The sequence below is a fragment of the Anguilla rostrata genome, chromosome 10 (assembly GCF_018555375.3).
Source record: "Anguilla rostrata isolate EN2019 chromosome 10, ASM1855537v3, whole genome shotgun sequence".
Classification (NCBI taxonomy): domain Eukaryota; kingdom Metazoa; phylum Chordata; class Actinopteri; order Anguilliformes; family Anguillidae; genus Anguilla; species Anguilla rostrata.
The window spans coordinates 25,402,522-25,429,046 of NC_057942.1; the positions used below are offsets into that span (position 1 = coordinate 25,402,522).

The window sequence follows — 26,525 nt, forward strand, 5'->3', positions numbered from 1 at the left end:
GGTTACGTGCTAATTTACGTTTTATTACGATACATACTATTTTTATGATTGGATTAATTAGCAATTGTATTTGATGTAACTTTAGCTATATTTCCATTACTTTTCAAAAAATATTATTTTCCATAACTTTTCCAGGGCCTGGAAATTGCATTTTAAATTTCAATGACTTTTCCAGGTTTTTCATGACCGTACGAACCCTGTACGGAGGAAGCTCCTTTTTTGGGGATTAATTCTTCCTCCTCATCTAGGGTTGGAACTCCGCCTTCTGTCATGCTTGTTCTCGTTCTACGTGTGAGATGGCGAGATGCCCAAACACGTCATCAACTATATCGTCAATATCGCGGGATGACAAATTCTTATCATGGGGAGGAATTGTACCGGTATATCATGGACGATACGATATGGCACAGCCCTAGTTGTGACAACTGAAAAGTATTTTAGCCAATGAAATTAAACTTCTAACAGTGTATACTGTAGTTTTTTAGGCTTGCATGAAAGGGCATGTATTGTTTCTCCTGTGTAAATAAAACAGTTTTTGAGTTCACAAGCTGAAAATGTTTTGACTGGCAAGAAAAGTTCTTGAGGTGTTGTGCCTGTAAAGATTGTTGTTTTACAACAAAATTTATTTTGCAATGCCTAGGTCTAAACAGAACATTCGAAATTTGGAGGCATTGGAAGAAATCACTCTGAGTCTGAGTAAATATTTCTGAGGAGGACAGTGAAAACATCTTTGACTCCACAGCACAGGGCATATGCAATGTAGGACTTCATCCCATTTCATACCGGTGAGCATCTAAATACATTCAAAAATATATATATTGTTAAATAAATAAGGAGCAGCCTCCTGATTTTGAATAATAATGTGCCATGCAAAATCTCTGGGTCCCGTCTAATGTCTTTTTGATCCAAACAGTTATATCAATCGATGTCACAACGCCTTACGTTAAAGTTGAGTTACATATATTTATGAAGATCTGGTCTAAGTTGAACATGTCCAATCAATTGGTTAATCAACAGTCTACAGACAACAGGCTACCAACCTCGGAGGGGGGGTGTCTGCTGTTATACCTGGCTAGCAATCCCAGCAAGTTAGCATGCTATATCAAAGCTATGCAATCTGTTAGTCACTGAAAGACTGCTTACAATTACATGCATTTGGATTCCTTGACATACACACACAATACAGCAGCTGAAATACACTTCCAGTAAAAAAATATACTTGCAGACTTTTGGCAATATTGCCCGAAATACTTATTGAACCACCGTTCATAAAATAAATATTATCCGCCGTTCGTTGGAAACAGATTGTAATTCTGCGTGTTTAACTTGAAATACATTGTTCAAGCTCGATGCATCTACCTAAAATGTCAGTGTTACATTTTACCCCATGTTAGATTTGGCCACGCTCTCCGCTAGTTAGTGGGCTTGTTATCTTTTATATATTTTTTTTATTATCTGCACTTTGCGGCCAATTTTTCTAGCTCTAACTAGTCCTACAGTTTTTGCACTACATTCAAACTTTTTACACCAAAATGACCAGCTAGTTCCAGACATTGTTGCTTGTATTCAGATTTTTGAAATGTTCAAAACGTTTTGAAATATTCAACTTCTTGTGAGCAATTTTTGTTGTCACTCCATAGAGGGTCACTCATGGACGTTTAGTGGAACAATTTAGTAGGACACATGCACAGGTGGTCACTCACTCACTCATGGACGTTTAGCAGGATGCACTTCCAACGGCATGAGATTTCTAAGCACAGCTTTATCGCCTAACGTTACTTTAGCTAACCCTAACATGTTAGCGTTTTGCCTACTTTAGTTAACCTAGTTAGTGTGTATGGATGCTATCTTGCACGCATAAGTAGGAGCTAATGACACACAGCTACAACTACCGATAGAGATGTATGGACACACGGACACTACAACCACCGATACAGATGTATGGACACACAGAGGACAACAAATAACGTTACAGAGGTGAGGACATGCCATTACTAGCTAGCTATATAGTTAGCCAAGTTTTACTCATGACACTTATAGGATATGACTAATCCCTGGAACATAATCGCTACTTGCTGATCCCCGGCTGTATATGTAACGCTACGGTGAGCCGTGGGTCTGGACGGTTTCATGCTTCTTCTGAGCTATGCGCCCTCATTGAAATGCATTGAGGCTTGAGGACAGTGCCAGTTGGAATTTGAAGCAAGCCCACAAAATTCCTTCAGGAATTGTAACCTTTCTAGTTATTTTATACAATCTTCCAGACTGCCAGAGGTGGCAAAGGTTAGAGGTGGAGAGGGAGGGGGAGGGTGACAGGCAGGAACAAAGCAAGCTAATTTCTGGTGGTGTTGTCATCAAATCTGAACCAGGATTTGTCCAGTGTTGTGGCTGTAGCTCTATTGTGTTTCTAAATGTTTTGCGATTACACACTACATTTCATAATGGTATCTGAGCAACACTAGCACTACCTCTAGCCACACCCGATATGGTAGATGCTTCTGAGCACTTTGCAAAAAATAATATTTAAAAAACTGCCTAGCTAGCTAAGCATGCAAGAATGTAAGCTACCGTAGCTACTACTAGTCTGCCTTCCCACAGTTAGTACAATGTACAAAACTTGCTGACATTCCACTTCTTAATAGCCAACATGCTAACTTGGCACAGAGACATAGCTAATAGTACATAGCTAAACTGATAGTGCTCACTTATGACTAAATGAACAAAGAAACCAACAAAAACAGTGTGACATGGAGTTCTTGCAGCAAGCACCTAAAATGCTAGCTGAACACAGGATGAACAGTAAGTTCAAAGAAAGCTATGGATGGTTCTTGCTATATTATAAAAAACATGAAATCAGTGACAGGAAATGGTGAAGCTTGAGTATTCAGAAAAGGGGTGCAGAGCTAGTTTAGGGGGGCCCTATAACCCGATTAATTTAGAAATATCGCTGTGACCCAACGATGAGCATCTGTGTCGCACTTTAGCCGCGTTTCCACCGAAATTACCCGGAACTTTCAGTCCCAGGAACTACTTTACCAGGAACTAAAAGGTTCCTTCAGCCAATGGTTGTCTGCGTTTCCACCGGGGTCTAAAGTACCGCGAAGATTAGGCAAATTAGCCCACTGACGTTGTCGTCGGTCCATCTGTCATATGATTTCTTCTGTAACCCCATACTACCACCGAAGTAGCCTACATTATTTTCTAATAACCGGGACAGCCCGGAGGGGTTTATTCCACTTATATACAACGGGTTACCAACAATGACTATATATGGTTACTTTTGTATTTATTGATTTTCATATATCCTCTCAAACACATTCATTAACAGCAGAAAACATACACACGTTGTAAACAATTAGCTGTTTTATTACTTTCTCGTCGTCAATTCCATGTAGGCTAATCGCAAAATGACAAGAATAGAACGAAAACTCGGACTTGCGTGAAAATGTAAATTAGTAGTGGTACAGCCACCGTTTGCTTTCCTTCGAAGTTACTGCTAGCCGAGCAGCGAAGTGTGCCCTCCAGATGCGAACCATGCACCATAAATGAGTCCATAGTCTTCCTGGTCTTTTCGTGGAATTGAAAAATGGCAGTAAAATTGAGTAAAATTACGGCAGTCTGAAAAAGCTAAAGGGAAGATTACTAGAATTAACCTGTTATTTTACCCGGATAAAAAGTGCGGAAGGTGATTTCCAGTTTGCTTGTACTGTATCACCAATGTTAATTATGCAGAACTACCGCATACCTCACATAACTGTATCAAACGTTTTGAGTCAATTACGGGCTAACAAAGAAAATCCGGAAGAAAATATTCAGCAACGTAAGCCTACGTAATATGCTGTCCCAGCACGAATGCTTAGCATTTTATAAAACGAATACTAAAGCAAGAAAAGAACAGAAGAGCACACGTTATAATTCCAAGACGTTGATAGGCTATAACCAAAAGTAGGCTACTGCGCCGCATAACATACAAGTTTGATTTGCAGTTATTATGAAAATAAATTGGTTTGCCGCTGCATATTTTCAAACATGGCGGGTAATGGCGGAAAATAAATACAACACAAACGCTACGAGTACTCGACCAATCAGAAATGTTCAGCGCTGCAAGCTCCACCCAAAAGGTTCCTGTACTTTCGGAAAGTACTACCCCCCGAGCAGGAACGTTTTGGGGGGTAAAACAAAGCCCCCAGAACTAAATTTAGACCCTAGTTCCTGCGGTGGAAACGCACTGAGTTCCTCAAAAGGTTCCTAGTTCCGGGGTATAGTTCCTGCGGTGGAAACGCGGCTTTTGTTGTAGAAGTCTAGCTCATAGGGTATGACCATCACAAACATGCTATATCACAAAACATGATAAAAACAGGCTCTTGTGTTCTTGCTGACACAGTCTGATCATGTCCTGCATTGCATTGCACTGCAATCTTTATTACTGAACCTCCTGCCATCCATGCCCCAATAATGAACCCTCTTCCAAAATCACTTATATCTTTTCATCTTGCCATCTTGATCCAAAATCAAGGACAACTGGGCATGCTCAGCATTTTTATTCATGCCACAGGGTATGTTAGAATGTTAAATGCTTAAATGTGTGATGCACTACACCTGTATGGAAGCATCTGCATTTGTAATGTTTCTCCGCTCATTTATTCAGTTTTTTTCTTTGTCACCTGCGTGTGTACATACATACATATACACACATACATAACCAAAAGTATGTGGACACCCAAACATCACACCCATATGTGCTTGTTGAACATTTCATTTCAGAACCATGGGCATTAATATGGAGTTGGTCCTGCCTTTGCTACTATAACAGCCTCCACTCATCTGGGAATTCATCCCAAAGGTGTTTGATGGGTTTGAGGTCAGGTCTCTGTGCAGGCCAGTCAAGTTCTTCCACACCAAACTCAGCAAACCATTTCTTTTTGTGCCTGGGGGCATTGTTATGCTGAAACAGGAAAGGGAATTCCCCAAACTGTTGCCACAATGTTGGAAGCACACAACTATCTAGAATGTCATTGTATGCGGTAGCATTAATATTTCCCTTCACTGGAAATAAGGGGCCTAGCCCAAACCATGAAAATCAGCGCTAGACCATTATGCCATCAGAACACTTCTCCATCAGAACAACATGCTTGACCCTCACCAGTCTGACTTTTGATCCGGGCACTCAACAGAGACTGCCCTCCTGGCTGTGATGGAAGCACTTGCCACTGCAACTCATCCCTCTCCTCTGAATTAATTCCCTACAAGACCTCCTTATTACGGGAGCTCTCAATCACTGTCGATGGCACCATAGTGACTACCTTAAGCAGCTCAAGGAGCACATCAAGACAATATCATGGTCCTGCACATTCCTCCTGTACAACATCAGGAGGATTTGACCACACCTGACCACATACTCCACCCAGCCACTCCGTCCAGGCTATGGTGGCCTCATGTCTTGATTACTTGATTTCCCTCCTTGCAATCCTGCCAGCTTGTGCCATACAGCCACTGCAGATGATCCAGAATGCCGCTGCCTGACTTGTCTTCAACCTTCCTAAGTTCTCGCATATCATCACCCCCCCCCCCCCCCCCGTTGAGGTCACTCCACTGGCTACTGGTTGCTGGCCAGCTCAACCACTCTGCTCTGCTGCAGAGGGGTGAATGGTTCTCATTCGTCCCTACCATGGAGCTTCTCCACCCTAGCTCCCTGTTCCTCTACGAACCAATACAATGCACTCTGTCACTGCCCATCTTCCGCCATAGTCTGAAGACGCATCTCAACAGACTGTACCTGGATTAACTATTCCATCTCCATCAGAACAACCTGCTTGACCCTCAGTAGCCTGGCTTTCGATCCGGGCACTCCACAGAGACTGCTCACCTGGTCCTCCTGGCTGTGACGGTTTTGCTCCTAAGGTGAAAATCTTTGTTGCTGTTAGGGGACGGGGGGGAGTTTTCCACTTTTTTCCACCGTTAAGCACTCAGCTAGCAAACTCGCCAGTTAGATATTTCGGTCACTTTGGTTTTATTCTTCTTTTGGTTTTATTCTTCTGAGATATAAATAAAATATTTCCTTGTACAGAGGTTCCTTCTGTCATTGCTATTTTGTAAAAGCTATCTAAAGCCGCGTTTCCACCGCAGGAACTATACCCCGGAACTAGGAACCTTTTGAGGAACTCAGTGCGTTTCCACCGCAGGAACTAGGGTCTAAATTTAGTTCTGGGGGCTTTGTTTTACCCCCCAAAACGTTCCTGCTCGGGGGGTAGTACTTTCCGAAAGTACAGGAACCTTTTGGGTGGAGCTTGCAGCGCTGAACATTTCTGATTGGTCGAGTACTCGCAGCACTTGTGTTGTATTTATTTTCCGCCATTACCCGCCATGTTTGAAAATATGCCGGCGCAACCCGATTTATTTTCATAATAACTTCAAATCAAACTTGTATGTTATGCGGCGCAGTAGCCTAGTTTTGGTTATAGCCTGCCAACGTCTTGGAATTATAACGTGTGCTCTTCTGTTCTTTCTTGCTTTAGTATTCGTTTTATAAAATGCTAAGCATTCGTGCTGGGACAGCATATTACGTACTAAAACATTCAAACGGATTAATTCGGTTGCTGAATATTTTCTTCCGGATTTTCTTTGTTAGCCCATTGTAATTGAATCAAAACGTTTGATACAGTTATGTGAGGTATGCGGTAGTTCTGCGTAATTCACATTGGTGATACAGTAAAAGCAAACTGGAAATCACCTTCCGCACTTTTTGTCATGGTAAAATAACAGGTTAATTCTGGTAATAGTACCTTTAGCTTTTTCAGACTGCCGTAATTTTACTCTGCCATTCTTCAATTTCACAAAAAGACCAGGAAGACTATGGACTAATTTATGGTGCATGGTTCGCATCTGGAGGGCACACTTCGCTGCTCGGCTAGCAGTAACTCAAACGGTGGCTGTACCACTACTAATTTAAAATTTCACGCAAGTCCGAGTTTTCGTTCTATTCTTGTCATTTTGCGATTAGCCTATATAGAATTGACGATGAGAAAGTAATCAAACAGCAAATTGTTTACAACGTGTGCATGTTTTCTGCTGTTGTTGCCAGTTATATTGGAAATGTGAATGCATTCTGTCGCTTCGGATGTCAAAACATGAAAGCGAATGTTCGCATGAAAACATAATAAATGTGTTTGAGAGGATATATAAAACAGTTACAATCTGACTATTGGTCTGTTATATCCTATTTGTTGCATAACGGTCCAAGTTCAACTACCAACGACAGTTTTGCTTGACAACGGTAAAATATGCCCAAACGGCTGCAGAAGAATATTTCAATTCCATGTGATTAAATCGATAAAAATCAATAAATACAAAAGTAACCATATATAGTCATTGTTGGCAACCCGTTGTATATAAGTGGAATAAACCCCTCCGGGCTGTCCCGGTTATTAGAAAATAATGTAGGCTACTTCGGTGGTAGTATGGGGTTACAGAAAAAATCATGACAGATGGACCGACGACAACGTCGCTTTTCCATACGTCAGTGGGCTAATTTGCCTAATCTTCGCGGGACTTTAGACCCCGGTGGAAACGCAGACAGCCATTGGCTGAAGGAACCTTTTAGTTCCTGGTAAAGCAGTTCCTGGGACTGAAAGTTCCGGGTAATTTTGGTGGAAACGCGGCTTATGTTAGTTTATTCATAACCAGAGGGACTCTGCACTGGGTAGTTCTTTTTGTGTTATTTATTCAACACTTAATGTTAGATAGTTAAAAGTGCCTTTTTTTCCTCTCCAGTTTCTGCCACTAGTAATCTGAAGCCACCCGCGTCTTTTTAAGTTGAGGTCTTGGTGCCTCCGTCTTGGCATAAACTTACTCTAGACATAGGGAGAGAGGGTGATTGTTAGGGGGTAAAAATGTGGCCAAAGCTGTGTGAGGGTTGCAGGATGATCGCGCTTCTGGAAAACGATTTCCAGGGCGAGTTCATCTGCCACCATTGCCGACTGGTTGAGCACCTTGAAAGCAATATTCCTGATCTTGAGGGCCAGCTTGCTTGACTCCACAGTTCGCAACTGGTTAAGTTCCAGGAATTGAGTAGCATGTCCTTTAAGGAATTAGTGTGCAAACCATGGCTGGGAAGGGGGGAGAATCCAGAGCAGGCAGGGAGATATAGTTGGGTGACACTGGGGCGCTGACACAGAAAAGGGTGTGCACACCACACAGGGGTTGAGGTTGTGGTGTCCTTGCAGTCCTTGCAGGAATTGGATCTGGCTCTTGACCTTGAGAGTGAGCACTGATATGCCACTGGGCACACAGGTGACTACATCCTCCCAGAAAAAAAGTTGGTGTAAGTGGGGGACTCAATTATTAGGGAGTAGACTACATAGTCTGTTCGTATGAAACGGAATCCCCTAGGGTGTGTTGTCTTCCTCGTGCCCAGGGAGGAGATCTCCTGGAGTGTGTAGACAAGCTTTTGGCCAGAGTGGAGAGGGATCCAGTGGTTATGGTTCATGTAGAAACCAATGACATAGGCAAGACAAATTTGTGGAGCTAGCAGAAAAGATTGGGAGCAGAACCTCCACATTAGTTTTTTCCAATATACTACCACATGCAAGCAGAGGGAAGCAAAGTTTTATTTGGAGGTTTAACACGTTGCTACAAACCTGGTGTAGGAAAGAGGGGTACAGGTTTCTGGGGCACTGGCACTACTTCTGTGACAGGGGTTACCTGTACAAGCACAAGGGGCTGCACCTGAACTGGAGGGGTACTGCTGCACTGGGCCAGCATATGATTAGCACAGGATTACTTAAACTAGGGACTTGGGGGGCAGGTAGGTCAGGAAGTGAAAAGTGTAGGGAAGTCCAGACTGCCTGGATGGAAGCTGTCAGGGCTTCCTATAATAGCGTGAACACTAATTAAGTCTTTTAGGGAGGGGAGGGAACAGGAGAGGATGTGTAGAAGTAATAATCTGAAATGTCTTTGTTTAAATGCTATTTTTAAAATGTTGGAACTTCAGGCTGCTATGAATAGTGGGGGCTATGACCAGAGATGAGCAAAGATACATCAAAATGTATCTTGTTACAAAATACAAAATACCCCTCAACTAAATGTATCAAAATAAAATACAAAATACTGGAGCCAGAAAATGTATCAAGATAAAATACATGTATTTTGTATTTTCAAAATACAGGAAAATACATTTGTAACATTGGGTATTCTGAATTTGTTAAAAGATTTTTATAATGTACACAAGGCTCTGGTGAGAGTTTGAACCATACAGGAAGGAAGAACAGGAAGTAGAATGCTACTGTATATGCATATGACTGTACTGTGTATGTACATATTTTACCCAGGCATAACCACACTTGCACACATATCCATGCGTGCACACAAGAGCACTCACACCATTTTCAAACAGTATGTCCCCAAAATTCCAGACAGATTTTACTTTACTGTTCAACCTTTCTTCTTGGACTTGAAATGAAGACATCACTAGAAATAAAAGAAACTGTGTTCAAATACTTTGATTAAAAGCTTCAACAGAGCTTTTTTACCAACTGCCTGCTTCATTTTCTGTAATTTAGCAATCAAACATGCACAGTATAAAACCTGTGGGTAATCAGTGATAAGCACTTTTCTCCACTTTTTCACTTGTTTTCAAAACACCCGTCTTTTGAAACCAATGCCTAGCAAAGTAACAACACTGTTTAATTTCTTATCACTTAAAAAAACTGTCACTCACTGAACCTGCGAACAGCAGGAGAGGCTTGCGTCCTTGTGTATGTTCGTCCATTTGTGTATGTCTTGTCTGTGTGTGTCTACACAACACTGAGTGTGTCCCAACACCACTTAAATTAGTAGCCTATTTAGTTGCCTTTAAGAACAACTAACTTTTCAAATATTCCTGGTGTTAACCGCCTCCTGTGTGGATGGAATATCATTCCTGAAAATGAGACCAGTCTCTCAACCGGAGCTGAAGAGGGGAGGGTTGTGTTAAATCGAGAAAAAAGGAGAAAGTATTTTGAGTATTTTGAAAATACAAAATTACTCCACTCTAAAGTATCTTGTTACAAATTACATTAGAATTTTTTCAGCCCTGTCAAAAACAAATTACAAAATACTCAAAAGTAATTGAAATACATATTTCAAATACAAGTAACAGAAATACTGCCCATCTCTGGCTATGACATAGTTGGGATTACAGAGACATGGCTTGGAGATGAGGATGGGGATGAATATAATATAGAAAGGCACAAACTCATTAGGAAGGATAGATCCAGTAAGAGAGGTGGGGGTGTATCTCTCTATGTCAAAGAAAATTTTAATGTGCAGAGAATTACAGAAATTGACTAGCTCATGCCTAGTGAGGGTATCTGAATAAAGCTCATAGGAGGACATGAAAAGGCCTTACCGACTGCCAGCTTCAGACAGTAGTGTGAACTCAATGCTCTTTGAAAACATAAAACAAGCTTGTCAGGAATGTGAAACTGTTATTATTGGTGACTTCAATTGCTCTTTTTTGGCACAGTTTGTCAATCAGCCTACAAGAGAGAAATCAGTTTTGGATCTGGTGCTATGTAATGATCTGGACAGAATTTGTAGCATCAATCCGCAGCTAGATTTGATGTATTACGGCAAATGAATATGGCCTCCTCTATGGCCAGAATTTTAAATTTTGGACAAGCCAATTTCAGCAAGACACAAGGAAATTTAAGTAATATTGACTGGGTGCAACTTCTTAACTGCAAGACTGTGAAAGAAGTGGGACAGGTTCAAAAAGGTTATTCTTGAGGCCCAATGTAAATTCATTCCAAAGGTAAGGAAAAAAGTTGAAGAAATCGTCTCCCCTGTGGACGAACAAAGCCATAAGGAAGAGTTTGAGGGAAAACTGTATATGCTACTGTATATAAAAATGACAGCACTGAGAGTAATAAGGGGGAATACTGTAATATGCGCCCTAAGGTTAAAAAATAACTACGGGAAGTTGCCCAAGATGGAAAAATCTTTAGGATTACTTTTTGCAATACTGTAGTAGGAAAAGGAAAATAGATAGCATATTGCTACTTTGAGTATTTAACACTAATAACCCAGTGCAAATGTAATGTAAGACCAGCTAACATTACCTAGCTGATCTCTGCGATGGCCTGTCTAGTTAGCTAACAATTGAGCTAATTCGACATGTATAAACGGCTGTCTGTAAAGCACCTTTGTTCATGTCCTTTTAGCTAGCATTGTTGCCAGCGCCTCTTTTGAAAGCTAACGTATGTGGTGCTCTTTTGAAAGCTGTAATTCACCTTGTCCACGTCCTAATGAGATATCAACATGTTGGTTAAAATATGCATCATAAATATATAAAATAGTTGTGTGGTCTTCATTTGGTTTTTGGTGTTTGACAAACTGGAGCTAGCAAGCCTTTTCAAGCTAGCATTGTTGGCGCCTCTTTTGAAAGCTATTTTTGCGCTCTTTTGAAAGCATTTAGCTAAACATTATTTCCATTAGAAATACAAAAACTCGTCAAAATCCTCTAGCATTATTACTCTATACCTGGTGTAATCGTGGCCTTAAAAAATTTAAATAAATAAATAAATAGGCTTTGGCTTCGCGCCAGTGCATTGTGTAATCAATATTAATCAAGAGTATTTCTCTGTATTTTCACCAAATACTGACTTAAATTGATTTTCTTTTGCAGAGTTCTCTACATTTGGCCCAACAGCTCAAATGAAACTAGAGCAAGATCAGAATTAAGGTAGTTATGGATATTATATGGAAACAGCTCTTTGCTCATTGACTGTTTGTCATTGTCAAAACACAATTACGATTTTAGCCTGCTGCGTGTGTTACTCAATGTATTTTTCTTACTTGGTCCAATTTCATATCCTTTCAGCTCCCACACATGGCCTTATGACTGTTGCCCCAGTGAAGAACCCGAGGTCCAGCCTTCCCCACTCAAGACATGCCTGAGACAAGAGTGACTGTATTCCAAGTTGATCCAAGGTGATTCTAACTTAAATGTAGTTCACCGCTTGAAAAAGACAAAAATACTCAACACTATTAATGTTGAAATCATTGGTCTATGGTTATTACTGTCCTGAAACTACCCTTCACCCTTTTTATGTTTTTGTATCTAGTTTTGTATGTTTGTCTCATCTTCTGTACCATAATTATGCTTGCACATATTGCCTACCTAGTAACTTGAACCTGATCTCAATGGTATTCTATACAATGACAATAAAGGCTTTCTATTCTATTTGGGCTTGATATGTGTACATTTTTTATTGCTGCACTTAAAGTATCTTAAATTTTGAAGATATGAATTACAGAAGCAATGGCATTTCATTGGTAGGATAGAATGGAGATCAAAATTACAACACCATGATATACCTTTTTTAACATACAAAATCAAAATGTATGGTCAGGGTTTAGTAAGTAAGTGACCAATCCGCAACGTTGTGGAAAGGTAAATAACGTAATAAAGAAGTTTATACAACGTGTCAGCGACGTAAATCTATAACGTTACGACGGATGACTTCCTGGCGACGTAATCACAACGTCGGGGTAAGGTTATTCTATTACATTGTCAAACGTAAAGTTGTAAGGACGTAACTGTTACGTATCCACAACGTTGTTTTGCGACGTCGCAGCGATGGGGCGCTGGTCTTACGTTTTTACGGTAATACTACGCAAATTGAGACGTAACGCGGACGTTACGGGACCAATAGAGGACGTTAATAGTACGTCGCCACAACCACATTTTGTTAGTAGGGGGCATAACTGTAACACCAGTTACAGTAATGCAAACTTGTCATGCTGTTTTGGTCTCCTAGCATACAAGATAATTTTTAAATGTTGTATGATTTGATTTATTGAAAATAAAAAATAAGGCCTTACCTAGCTCACTCAAAAACAGTTTTTTGGAAGTATTTCCTGGGCTGCGTCCCAAATCACTCCCGATTCCCTATATAGTGCACTACTTTTGGCACAGCCAATTTGTGGTGTGTCCTATCTGAGAAACAAAATTGTAACACACTATATAGTGAACTACTTCCGCCCCACAATGCACTGCAAAATGTAGGGTACAAGCTATGTACACTATCCGGAAGCCCAACATCCCACAATACACTGCGGTAGGGCTTTACGGTTTTTTTCAACGAAGATGGCAGTTGGAAAAAGCTAGTGGTAGCTACTTGTATAAATGCAAGTTGTCCATAGTTATGTGAAATCATTAATTATATTTGCATATTCGATACAAAAAATCACCAGTTTCCGTTAGAGTGCCAAGTGTAACGTTAACGGTTTTTCTCCGGAGAGCTGCCTGCTAGCTAAGAAGCTAGATAATCTCGGTAGCAGTGCAACCAGAGACTGTAAAAAATATGGACAAAGCTACTGTGACGTCACCCATTGACTCTCCGTGGGTCTCCGAAAATACGTTTTGAAGCTCAATGGCGGGCGCGGCCATTTTGGAGTTGGAGCCAAAACCACAGAGTTTAAAAGCCGCTCTGTGAGTTTTACAGTGTGATTGACAGCCCGGTGCGTAAAAGCCCATGACCTTCAAGCATGTTTCACTTACCCATCAACCTGAACCTGTACGAACCACGAACGAACTCGAGGTAAGCTAACTGTCTGCCGTTATGTTTTAAAATATATTATGAAATGTTTACAGAGTTTAATTTCCATCCGTGACTGTACTGTGTCATGTAATGACGTTATATGTATGACTTTAATAATAAAATTATGTTCAGTTAGCTTCAACTTATGTTTCTCTGCAAAACATCACCGTATATGCTTAGCTAGCATATCAGCTTGCCAGTGAGCTAGGTAGGCTATCCGTGGTTAGCTCACGCATTAGCAATATGAACCACAGGGGAATAACATCGAAGACACTGATGGTCAATAAATCAGAGATGTGTACTGGTGATTTTTGACTAGGCTGATTTTCATATAACTGTCTGGTAGACCTGCTGTTAACCCAGCAAGTTATCATCGTAGGTTTTCGCCACAAGTCAGTTAATGGGCCAATAACTGTTACTCTACCGCCGTTTGTGGTGTTCACTCGCTGGGTGATGCTAGCTGACCGATCGTTCGCAAGTCGCTTTTAAACGAATAAAAATTAACACTGTCAGCGGTGATTAACAAATCTACCAAGTATTTTAATAACTGATCTGCAGGCGTGTAACTATGGCAAAGCACTTTGTATAGCAAGTTTTCCACCTGGTGCATGAAGACAAGAATAATGTACATTGAATTTCTAATTATTTGGTTTTTTTTCCCGTGTAGATCATCAATGGAGAAAAGCAAACGTCCTAACCGTGAGTTTGTCTGTAACTACCGATCTAAAAAAATGAGCAGGCAGAAAACTCCCGAAATTGATTAACGTTGCTATTGGTGTCAACTTGTTTTTAATTATTGTGCTTTGTCATTTGAATGAGCACAAGTTAGATAGCCTTTTGAGTTTATAATGTTGTTTCGAATTTATTTGATTGGCATAGCATGGCGAAGGACACGGTGTTTATCCTGTCTATACAATACATTAGTCAGATTGTGAGCAGAGGAAAGGAAAATGTCTGAAAGCCAAGACCAATAATCAGTTTAAGGGGAAGTTTTCTGCCTCGTTGATTTTTTAGCTCAGCAGCCACCACTGCTGTGCCTTCAGTTAAACTAGTCAGTACTAGTCAGTTAAGTAATGTATATAATAGAACACACCGTGCCACACCACTGTAAAAACTGTGGATGTCTTTAAAATCTTACATCCAGACTATATATGTGTGTATTTATCAGTGTTCGTTTTGAATGAGAAGTATTTCATTGTCTTCCACAGCAAAGAATGTGTGGATTGTGGGAGACAGCTACATCCGGCGTGGGGAGGAGAGAGCACGGAAGACTGTGGGGACCAGCCTGGGTCTGGACACCATTGTCCATTGGTTTGGCTGGGGAGGCCTGAGGTGGGAGAGCCTTCTCCCTTTCATTCACCAGTCCCTGAGAGGAAGAGCAGCCCCGGATCTCCTGCTCATTCACTGTGGCGGGAACGACCTTGGCAAGATCAAGAGCCTTGATCTCGTCACAGGAATGAAGCGGGACCTGCAAGACCTCCACCGGCAATCCCCAGGAACCAAGATCTTCCTGTCTGGGATCACTCAGCGACGTCGATGGAGGACTGCCAATCCGGGGAAGATCGACAAAGCAAGGAAGTGGGTGAGAAATGTCATGGCTGCATTTGTTCAGGATTTAGGAGGCATTTTTGTCCCACATCCTCACATAACATTTGAAAATGATGACCTATTTCTCAAGGATGGAGTTCATTTCACACCTAGGGGAAATGATATTTTTTTAAATAATATAATACATTCCCTTAAAGACTGAATCCAGGGGAGGAGAAGCTGCTGTCCTGAGTTTTCACCGCTCATTTCTGGCAGTTTCTTCAATCCTGGGTTTAGCTTTTAACGGAACAATTTTTAAAAATGAAATAGGTCATGTTTTTAAGCTTTATGTGATGAATTTTATAAATTAATTAATTAATTACTTTTATTGGTAATTTGTAGCCATGACATTGTTCATCCAACTCCCCCTGCTCTTTCTCATCCCTGTCCCTTATCTTCCCTTTCCCCCCCACGTCTTGTCCTCTCCTGCCATGCCAACCCATGGCCTTTCTTGCTCCCTTCTCCTAAGCCAGATGTAGCTGTCTGATCTGTAAATAGTATTGTTTTCTTAGTTTTGCTTTACTTCTGCATACACTTTATAGTGGACTGGAGTTGCACCCCAGTTAAACCATGGCAATGACGAATTTCTTTTAACCCCAAGCACTACTACTGGAAACAAAATGACAGGGAAACATTTCAATTAATAAACTGTTTTAATGAAATATTTGACTTGTTTTTTTGATTGAAGGGTCACTATTTGCCTCATACAGTCGGTATAATGTGAATTTGTTCATTTTTTTAAATGTAAAGACTAAATGATCCCAAACAAACCATTCAAATTGATGAATCATGAATAAGGGCAACTGGTACAACAAAACATTTAAAGCAATGTACACTCCTATTCATTGCTAGACGTAAATAATTCCCTCACGACTACATTAGTAGCACTCATAGAGACAATTGTAGAAGTGCCTTAAAACAGTGGTTCTCAAACTCCCCCCGTGTAAATTCATTAATCTCAGTCCTTCATTTGATTTTTAAAAATGTTAAGACCCGCACACTCGCTTGATGCTAAAAAAAAATATAACGGTAGCCTATTTATTTAGCCATAAGCGCGGTTAACGTTTCAACCCCATCGGTATTCACTATTATATATATATATAGCATTCATAATAGGCTACTACGATGATATTTTCAGGAGCATAAAGCGAATGTGCGAGTCTTTTCTTTACCTATTTGATGTTTCTATGATCCAGCACCGGGAGTTTATTGGGGTGCGTTTATTATTTTTCCTACACTGTGATAAATGTTGCACATTTTAATATAATCAGTATATATCAGTATTGCACAACCTGAACATGGAAATTGTATTCTTGACAACATGCATAGCTGTTTCTGGCAGAATGTACCGAAGAGGGTAAGCGATCCCTCTTTTTGCACCGTGTGTACATGTTATTCAAGCATAAACCTTAAGACGTATTGCCCCGGTCTGGCTAAATTGTGAACTCCTGCAGTTTATCCCACAATGTCAGCAAATAAATCGGTATAATAGTTAGATTGTCACATACATGAAACATGGCACAGGTAGACATTTACGGAATGTACACGACTGACAAGCCTTCAAGCACGTTTGACAGGTTGTATATTTGCCGGCTAAGGTTAGCTAGCTAGCTTTGTCTTGCAAGCTAGCTAGCTTGCAAGCCAAATAGCTTGGAAGCCGAAGTTGCTAACTGTTTTAACATGCTAGACTTGCGCTAGCTGATTACGCTTTCTGTCAATTAATGATTTGGTTAGACAAAGTATGTTAAGGATATAGTTAAATGACTTAGCTACCGAAAAAACTTCAGAAAAGGATTCTTTGAAGGTCGATTAGTACAATTGTAAGCAACACACGCCATAATGATACTGATATGAAACTGCTATGAAATGGGACGTTTGCATTTGCCAACTTCACAGTCTCTGCTTCACACAGACAAGAGGTTGACGATCAGTCGGAGTGGCAATGTCAAGGTCATGAGAAGCCACCTCCCACCCAGAGACCCAGTGACCACAGATTGTAGCCCCTGCTGTAGCTCAGTCCTCCGCAGTAATCCGGAAGTGACGCAAGCTGTACCTCATTGGTCCAGAACAAATATTGGCCCTGTGCCCAAATGACGCAATAAATCATAAAATAGACCCATGGACAGTCATAAGACGAATAAAATACACCTATTATGACTATTTGTTCTTGTGAGAAAAACTTAGTGGCTTTGTATTTTTATTGCATTTGTACCGTAGACTTACATGGAAACCGGATATGAAAACACCTATACTGGAGCCATCCGTAGTGGCGCTAGTGAGCAACCAGGAACTACAACACCAGGAAATGAGCTTCAAAAACGAAGTCTGGTTTTGGCCGCTTGAGTGCAACTCAAGCAAGACATCATTTTCGGTCCCTGATAAAAGATTTTTGAACAGCATATTGCTATACATTTAGTCGATGCCAATATTAATGAATATTTAACCGAGAATTTCATATATACACGTAAAGATTACGTTCAAAAAAATATTTTATCAGGGACCAAAGACAACGTCGCTTTCTCACCACATCAATAACGAACGCAATTTCCGTTATTGTGCGACAGATATTCAAAAGATAGTAGCGGCGCAGGGTGATGACAACAGTGTCCCAAAGCAAACATTCATTCTGCCGCTCACTCCCTATGTAGTGTGCTACATATTTCCCACTATATAGGGAATAGTGAATGAGTGAACAAGTGAGTCATTTGGGACGCAGCCTTGCAAAGATTGCTCCATTCTTTTGCGAGATGGTAGAGGATTTATATGTAAAAAATCTTAAATTGCTATGGTAGCCGCATTGTACATTAAGTTATTGACTATGTTACATAAATCAAGTGTTACATTTATGGATTTTCTCCCCTACATTTGCGAAAGGAGAGACTCTTTTTAAATCTTTTTAAAACACATGACCCTTTCATCGTTAGATAGTTATTTTCGGTTAGAGAAGTTGAGAGACGGTGACTCTGGAGATGCCTATTTGGTACGGAATTAAACAACTTGAAATATTAAAACAGTGTTCTGAAGTTTTTACTAATGAGATGTGTTAATGTTAAAAGGTGACAGTGCCTATCCATTGCAGAATTACCTTTCAGAAAAGACAAGGATGATATATGTAGGCAAAAGGATTCAAAATTAGGAACCGTTTTTTTTTTTGGGTGTCATTTCAAAAGGAGATGCTACAGAAGGGGTTTAACTACTTTTACTAACTTTGACTCTGATCATTTAAATTATTGGTGTAAATAAAAATGTTGCTACTGTAAGAGACAAAAGGAAATTTTCAATCCATCATATTTTTTTCAATGTTTTTCTGCCTCAGCAATTTTGATTTCACAAACTACCATACAGCACAGCAAGTGAGCTGTATCAATAGTCCCTACAGAAGAAGTAAATGTGAGAAATTAAGCGGGGCACATGAAATACAAAGGGCTGGACCATTCACAAAAACCTTCAATATGGACATTTTAAAATAAGGAACACGTTGCTTCAAATTTCATCTCCATGGAGCAACTTGTAAGGAATTTTGAGATAAAATATAAATATTATGCTGTACAGCTTCTTTGTGTTGCTTCCACAACACACCCACTAAGCATGTGGTGCAGAGTCATACTGGCCAAAAACATGGTATCCTCATACTAAAAAACTCAAATGTGGCAGCAAATGAATCTTTCAAAAACCCATGATCATAAGCATGACATGAAAATTAACTGAAACAAAGTCATTGCCTTGCAGTGGCCATGCATACATGAACATGATCAAACATCTGTGGTTGAATGGAAGAGGGCAGTCCACAAACACAGACCAAATGAACTGAAGGGATGTGCAAAGGTCCCCCCAATATATTTATTAAGAAACACAGAAGGTGACTCAGTGCTGTAGTGTTACCCTTGTGAAGCATAGTAGTGAATTTGGGGCTGTAAATAATTTTGACATGTTTTTGCATAATAAAATTGTTACTTGCTAAAAAACTTTCTCAGAGCATTTTTTATTTACTTTTTACAATGAACATGTACTTTTCCTACATTTTTTGCATAACATATAGCTCATCACCAATTTTGTTTAATGGTTTTTTTCAAGGGTGCAAACCATTTTGCAGGTGACTGCATACCTGAGAGAGAAAGTTTGTTCAAAAACATGAACAATATATTATAGGCCTACTGCTATATGCTTAGCCATAATATTATGTAATTGGATCCGATCTGGCTGTTACATTTGTTGTTTACACTAGACTAGACTACACATTTAATTGGCTGTCTGCATTGCTACATGCAAATATAAACATCTAACAACAATACAGAAAATTGTTTGTCGTATTTTCGATCACTTTAGCTATAACTTACATGCAGCTACTCAACAAACGTAAGGTTTTAAAAAATATATATATTCGCCCAAGACTGTGAAAGACCAAAGTAACACAAACTTAATTAGCAAGAAATTGAAGCTAGCAAAGATGTTGTCATAAATTTTTTCCCGACCCTGAAGAATGTCTTACTTGTTTACATTTTGAACAGATGTGGCTCCTGAGTATATTTTCCTGATGTGTAGGTGTATGCTTGTTCACAAGTGAATCAAGAAGTCTTTGTTATTTTAAGAAAGAATGCTAATGTGCTTATAAAACTTCATAGGGTCCATCTTGTCCAAGTTCCTTTATTCAAGCAGTAGGATAATAGGACAGCACCTAATTCCCACTCCTCAGTCAGTGAGAATTACTTTAAGAGCTCCAATCCTATAGAAGAATTCCATAATGCATTATGCTACATCCTCAGCTTGGTTAGATTTTAGTGGATATGCCTCAACCCACTTTGTTTTGTGGTCAACCATCAGGCATATGTACATATTGAGTCTTGGAGTTGCTGTTGGTTTCCCAGCAAGATCCATCCCAACCAGTACAAATGGTTCAGACACCTGAGCAGTTCCAAAAGATTTAGGAGTGGACAATGAAATATTGGTAACTTTATGTATAAAGAGACATGAATACATGAAGCTTTGAACTGGGATGTATTTTATGTTGTTTCTGGCACTGAGGGAAGTTCAGGAATAAGGTGCTGTCCTATTTCCATGAATTTTCAATGATTTCTTAATAATAACATGTTTGCCTGTGCAGGCAGTTCCATGAACCCAAGAACATGGCTGAGGCTCACTTCACTTTTCTTATGTACTAACAATGGATATGTCCCCGGATTATGCTTGAACAACATACAACTTTAGTACATGAAGTATACTCATGTATGCTCCAGAGAATTATACTAAATTACAGAACTAGGCTATTAAGCCACTAGTTCCGACTGGATGTTTAAGTTACTTTTGAGTTTTATTAACTAAAACGTGAGCCAGTTTAGTTATAAAGTTGTCAAAGTCGAGTGGGTCTTTAAAGTTCTCATGTAGCCTACACGTTTTCTTTCCCCATTTTTTTCTAAGGGGGTACAGCGCTATATGGTTCAAAACACTCCTCGCTGTGATGGTACTGTAAACAGAAAGCGTGATTGACGAATGTTTTTTACTCTATTTTTTATTTAACGTGCACTATGTTTGATCGAAATGCATTTACAACATACAGCCTTTTTTCCCAACGCTGGTATATCTCGGTGTAATTGTTTCGCCGTGTTAACACATTTCTACGGTCAGGCACTCTTCATGGTAAGAAAAATGTATGACAACGTATCCAAACGACTCACCTGATGTTTGCTACCATAGACATACAATCAGCCTCCGTGGAAATCTTACTTCCCTTTAGTTTTACAGGTAATATCGCTTCAACCGTTTTCCAATTGTACCTCGCAGCAAGCTGTATTTCCTACTTTCCGAAATATATTGTCGAAGTTTGTCTGAATGTTTACATCAGTCAGTCTTCAGTGTTGCTAAGAAACCTGAACTGCGGTCAAGCTGTCCACCTGTCAGATTCATATGCGCAGCTACACAGTGTATTCTGGTAGTTCGGTAGGCACGACGTCAGAAAAGACAGAAAGAGCGATTTCTCACCAAGACTGCTGATCGGATTTACTGAGTAATCTTTTCACCGAGCATTTCGAAAATGAAACTGTAGTACGACAGTAAATTACTATGGTCTACTGCACTGCTGCATGTTACAAATAGGATTGCAAGATTTATCAATTAGTCCATACGTATACTAATTTGTGTTAAACCAGCCTCAAAATATAGGACACCCGACATGAACTTATGAGTCTTATCGCAGCAATTTGGAGAATTGTGGAAATAATAATTAATTCCATTATCAATGGCGTAGCTTGGGTATTAGGACAGGGGGTGCGCAGAGCCAGTTTAGAGGACCCATATGACCCGATTATTTTAGAAATATCCCTGTGACCCAACAGTGCGCGTCTGTATCGCCTGCTATTCCTATGTGCCTGCTCGACCACTCCGCCGCAGCAGCAGGGCGCCTCCCACCCGAGCAAAGGGATCACAGAGCTTCTTCACCCTAGCTCCCCAGTGGTGGAACGAACTCCCTGTCCCTCTTCGAATCTCTCCCTCACTACCCATCTTCCGCCGTACTGATCACTGATCTCTTCAGACTATACCTGTACTAACTATTTCACTCTAAAGCCCCCCCCCCCCCCCCCCCGCTTCATGACACTCGTTACATGTTCCCCCATCCCAGCACTTTTTGGAAATTTGTATTTGTCCTAATACTGTAGCTTGTTCTTCTGCCTAGTTGGCTTTGCAGAGGTTAGGTCAGAATAGTGTTCACTGTGTGACTAAACGGTGTTCTTGGCTAGAAATAGCTGTACAAAATAAGTATTATTATATAAGTATACTTATTGAACCTGTGTTTTGTAGTTGTCCATGACCATGAAATACACTTTCAGTAAGTCGCTTTGGATAAAAGCGTCTGCCAAATAAATGTAATGCAATGTATCGGCATATCGCACTTCATTATTGAAATCTAGCTCCTACAGTTCAGCGCTATGACAACCATAGCAACAGCAATCGCACTGCGATATCACGTACGGTCGGGCAAACCAAAACAGTTTTTGAAGCACCGAATTACAGGAATCACCCGTAGTCCGTAAATGGTTGAAAATGCAGAACCCTACCAAGACGACCACAGACCGAAACACGGCTGATGACAATAGCCCAATAAACTCTTTTGTGAGAGATGTGTGAAGTCGTTTTTTTGTTTGTTTAATCGCCCTAGCTACCGTGCGCATACTCCAGACAGACAGGGTGATTTTTTACATTTTCATGGCTACATTTAGGATAAGGAAGAACAGGTGCTCAATTGTAAAGCGTCACATTGCCAACAATTTTGACTGGATCGCAACAGCGGGGCCAGCCCTACAAACGCGAATGTCTGTATGTTGTGCCAGCGGGCGGTCATGACCAGCAGAAAAAGTTTCCCACAAATACTCCGCGACGCGGCTAATTTGATTCAAGAGGCACTGAATTCTCTGCAGAATTAACTCCAGAATCATCTTTTGTAAATGGTACATGGGACGCACGCGCGTTGCCAAGGTTATGCGCTTGGCCCTAAGTTAACTCCGCTCTGTGTTTGTTTATTATTGGGTTCGCAAATGTGATTTCAGTGCTAGTTTGTACTTGGCAGGATTGTTGTTTGTTTGCTGAACAGGTTACTCTACAGGGTTGGAATCCTGATCTATGTGGTCACTTCTGGCACTACGATCTTTACTGCACTCTAGTGTGTTTCTTTTGCACCTCTGCACCTTGAACTAATGCACTTGTTGTACGTCGCTCTGGATAAGAGCGTCTGCTAAATGCCTATAATGTAATGTAATGTAGGCTAATGTGTTTACTGGCTGATATGGCACCGATTACAAACGGAGTGAAAGTTAAACTGATGAGCAGACTGACGTTCGGCTCAGGTTGTTGTGCTGTGGGGTGCAACCTGGATAAATGCCATTTCCAAAATTTGTAAAAATACATAATTTAACTTTGTAACCCCACTAGGGAATTGTGAAACGAATTGCTTGAATCCCTGCGAAACTGGTGCTTGCCCATTGTTACTTCGTATTTTTGAGAAATAACCGTGGACATCGTTGCCTATTAAAATGTAAGTCCTGTAAAAATACACACAATAAACTATATATTTTTAAAAACCAACTTCATACATGCACATTTAGTAATACTAATACAGCCTTATTTACTATATCAACTTTAAGACAAGCAACACGCTTGTAATTATTTCATCGCGACAAATTAAAGCCAATGGCGCAGACGTTGCTTCATACTAGTCCTGCGACTTGGGTTACAACTGAATATGTACGGATTCCTAGATGTATTAATATATTAAACTCAAATACGCAAGATAGGAAGGACACTTACACAGTATGCTAGCAAATTTATTTATGACGTTGTATTCATTTATATGGGGTGGTCGACATGTCCCCTCAGCAACCAAAAGCTAGCAGTGGACCACCTCTGACTTATTTGCTGGCACAGAAAAAAAATCGTGAAAGTACTGAAAAAACAACCACGGGAGGATAACAAGGACAGTTTCCCTACATAACTAGGTACAGGTTGTTACCGATATTTCGCCTATTTTATATATAGTTGCAAATCAGTTTACGTTTTCCTGTTTGTCAAACGAAGGTGGTCGAATAGGTGCTCTCACTCTAGCACTTAGGCTACTCAGGCCAGGCCTGACACTTGGTCAGAATAAAATGCCTGGCTTAAAAAATGCTGTATAAAATAATATATTAGATCAATATATTCCCTCAACACATGGCAAGAATACCTGGGAAGGTGATTTTTAAAAATGTATTAAAGTTTTCTGAAAAAAGTTTTAAATATTATTTTATGGAATGTTAAATCAGCACCATCTATGAAACTGAATGGCCATTTTGAAGGATTTTTTCATCCCATAATTTCAAATTCCTACTGTTAAAAAGCATGGAATCCATGGCAAGAATGCCTGGGAAGGTGGTCTTCAAGAATGTATTACAGTTTGCAGAAAACAGTTTGATTTCATTATTTTATGGAATTTTTAATAAGAACCATCTATAGAATTGAATGGCCGTTTTTAAGAATTTGTCGTCCTATAATTCTAAAATCTTACAGCAAAAATACACAAGGTCTTGTACATCAATACCTGGGAAGGTGGTCTTCAAGTATGTATGACAGTTTACAGAAAAAGGTTTGATTTAATTATTTTATGGAATTTTTAATAAGACTCGGTTGTGCTTCTGTTTGTGAAATCTTGAGTGAAATGTTTGCATTTTCCAAAACACAGGAAATGAATTTGATCAGCCCTAACACAAACATCAGCCTGCTCTCCATCAAGGTGTATCAGCACAGATATTCCACAACTGCTACAGCCCTGTGTATGTCTACTGTACTTGAAACAACATGTACTCACCACTGGGCAGGTTGCTTAAGATTCAAAATATTATGAGAGGAATAACATTTCCTACCTTTGGACAACCTTTTCAAAATATCATGTCTGGTCATTTTAGAGAAAGACCTTTTTTACAGTTAACTTTCCTTTTGTGATAATGTGCTGAATTGTCTTCTAGCTCTGGAACTCTGAAAGTAGCAGGGTCCAAACAACACTGTACGTTTTGTACCATCTCATTAAAAAAGATAGTAAATCTACCTATGAACCTGGACCCCTTTGTACATGTTTGTTGAATAAGTAGTTGTAAGATTACATCAGTCTGGGGGAAAATTAATGTGATTAAAATGGTAGTTGCCCCACAATTCAATTATGTTTCCATGATGTTACCTGTCAGTATATCACCACAGCTGTTTAAACAATTTGATAGAATTATCAAAGACTTTCTGTGGGACAAGAAGAGACCATGGATCAATATAAAGAACATGTGGTCACCAAGGAACATTAGGAGGTCTGGTTCTCCCCAATGTAAGGCTATACAATCGATCATTTGAAATGTCTAGATTGATTAAACACTGGAAGGGAACAGACCCAGAGCTGAGCTGGATCAAAATCGAACAGGAGCTAGCAAGTCTTTTCAAACCTTCAGAAGTTCTTTCACATGGTTCAACTACGAATGGACATGATTACTCTTCAAACCCAGTACTGGCTCATGCCAAGGCAGTCATCACATTATTACATTACAGGCATTTGGCAGACGCTCTTATCCAGAGCGACGTACAACAAAGCGTATAACAATAACCAGGAACAAGTATGACGAAACCCCTAGAGAGAAGTACCGGTCCAAGTGCAGGGAACAACCGCATAGTTCAACTTGGACCCTGAAGGTTAAACTGATTAACACTAATGGAGAGAAGTACACAGGATGTGTGGTGTGTCACACTTAAGACAATCATATGCCTCTCTATGGCACAACCCTGCCATACGTATTGGGAAAAAGTCTGTTTACTGAAATCAATGGCTTGTAAAAGGAATACACAAGATAAGTGCCCTGTACTCGGATTGAGTTTTTATATCTTTTTCTGAACTTGTGCAAAAATATTATTTAGAAAGTAAAGGTAATTTTTGGATGTACTTACAAATTAGAGACTGTATCACTAAGGGCCAGTTCATTCAGGGCAAGAATCCAATGACTGAATTTTTGGAATTGCCTTGTATAGCACACAGGACAGCCGTGTTTTACAAAACCTTCAACCGGTTACAAAAAGATATTTGTAAAAATCTGAGGATCATTTGGCAGAAGGACCTAGGGTATGATCTGAGCAATGAGGAGTGGTTAAAAATACTATCAAAAACTGGGAAATATATGAAGGAGGCTAGGGGGAAATTTACTCAGTATAAGTTAATTCGTAGGTTCTATTTTCCTCTTCTAAGGTCCACAGGATGGGCTTGTTGACCAATAATTTATGTTGGAAATGTCAGACAGAAACAGGAACATTTTTTACATGCAATGTGGGAGTGTAAATTTGTTCACCCATTTTGGGAAAAAGTACTAGAATGCATAGGGAAGTGGTTGGGTTCGACGGTACCTGTATTGACAAGACTATGCCTACTGGGGGACCAAACAGAATTGCCCAATATATCGAAATATGATCTTGCAGTGATTAATGTAGGAGTTGTCACAGCTGCCCGAATGATCCTCAGATTATGGAAAAGTACATCCTCTCCGGATCTATCAAAAAATGATATAATCTATGTTAGAAATAATATCATATGAACACATTAGCTAGAGTCAATGATGAAGGTGAGAACTTTAAGAGGTTCATGGGACCGCTTTTTCACTCATAGCATTGCTGGGACACTGTGATGATTTGATTGTATTGCTATAAATGCTAAATGTATATTTTGCTTGTTCTAAATATGTGCATTTACCATGGGCCTTTGGATGTCTTATAACTGAAGATAACAATACTGTCTGTTTGTGTATATTTAAATAAATAAAAACTTTAATAACAAAAAAAAAGATTACATCAGTCAATGTCCTTTTTCTCTAC

General features: G+C 39.9%; 2 protein-coding genes across 10 annotated transcripts in view; one reads left to right on the plus strand and one right to left on the minus strand.

Annotated features, from left to right (window-relative positions):
* Nucleotides 1-26,525, minus strand: part of iqcd (IQ motif containing D) — a 104,363-nt gene that overhangs the window by 75,033 nt on the left and 2,805 nt on the right. The window contains exon 1 of one of the 9 annotated variants that reach the window (XM_064297702.1): nt 20,840-21,477. The exons of 6 other annotated variants lie outside the window; for them this stretch is intronic. In XM_064297702.1, the coding sequence (XP_064153772.1) occupies nt 20,840-20,862 (23 nt within the window). In that variant the 5' untranslated portion in view covers nt 20,863-21,477. Of the gene's footprint in view, nt 1-20,839; nt 21,478-26,525 lie in introns of those variants that run through there. 2 more of the 9 variants (XM_064297707.1, XM_064297709.1) reach the window with 2 other exon arrangements.
* Nucleotides 13,485-15,829, plus strand: LOC135233090 (uncharacterized). The gene is made up of 3 exons (XM_064296271.1): nt 13,485-13,580; nt 14,248-14,279; nt 14,789-15,829. Exons 1-3 carry the CDS (start codon nt 13,528-13,530, stop codon nt 15,328-15,330), a joined length of 627 nt encoding a protein of 208 aa, XP_064152341.1. The 5' UTR covers nt 13,485-13,527; the 3' UTR covers nt 15,331-15,829.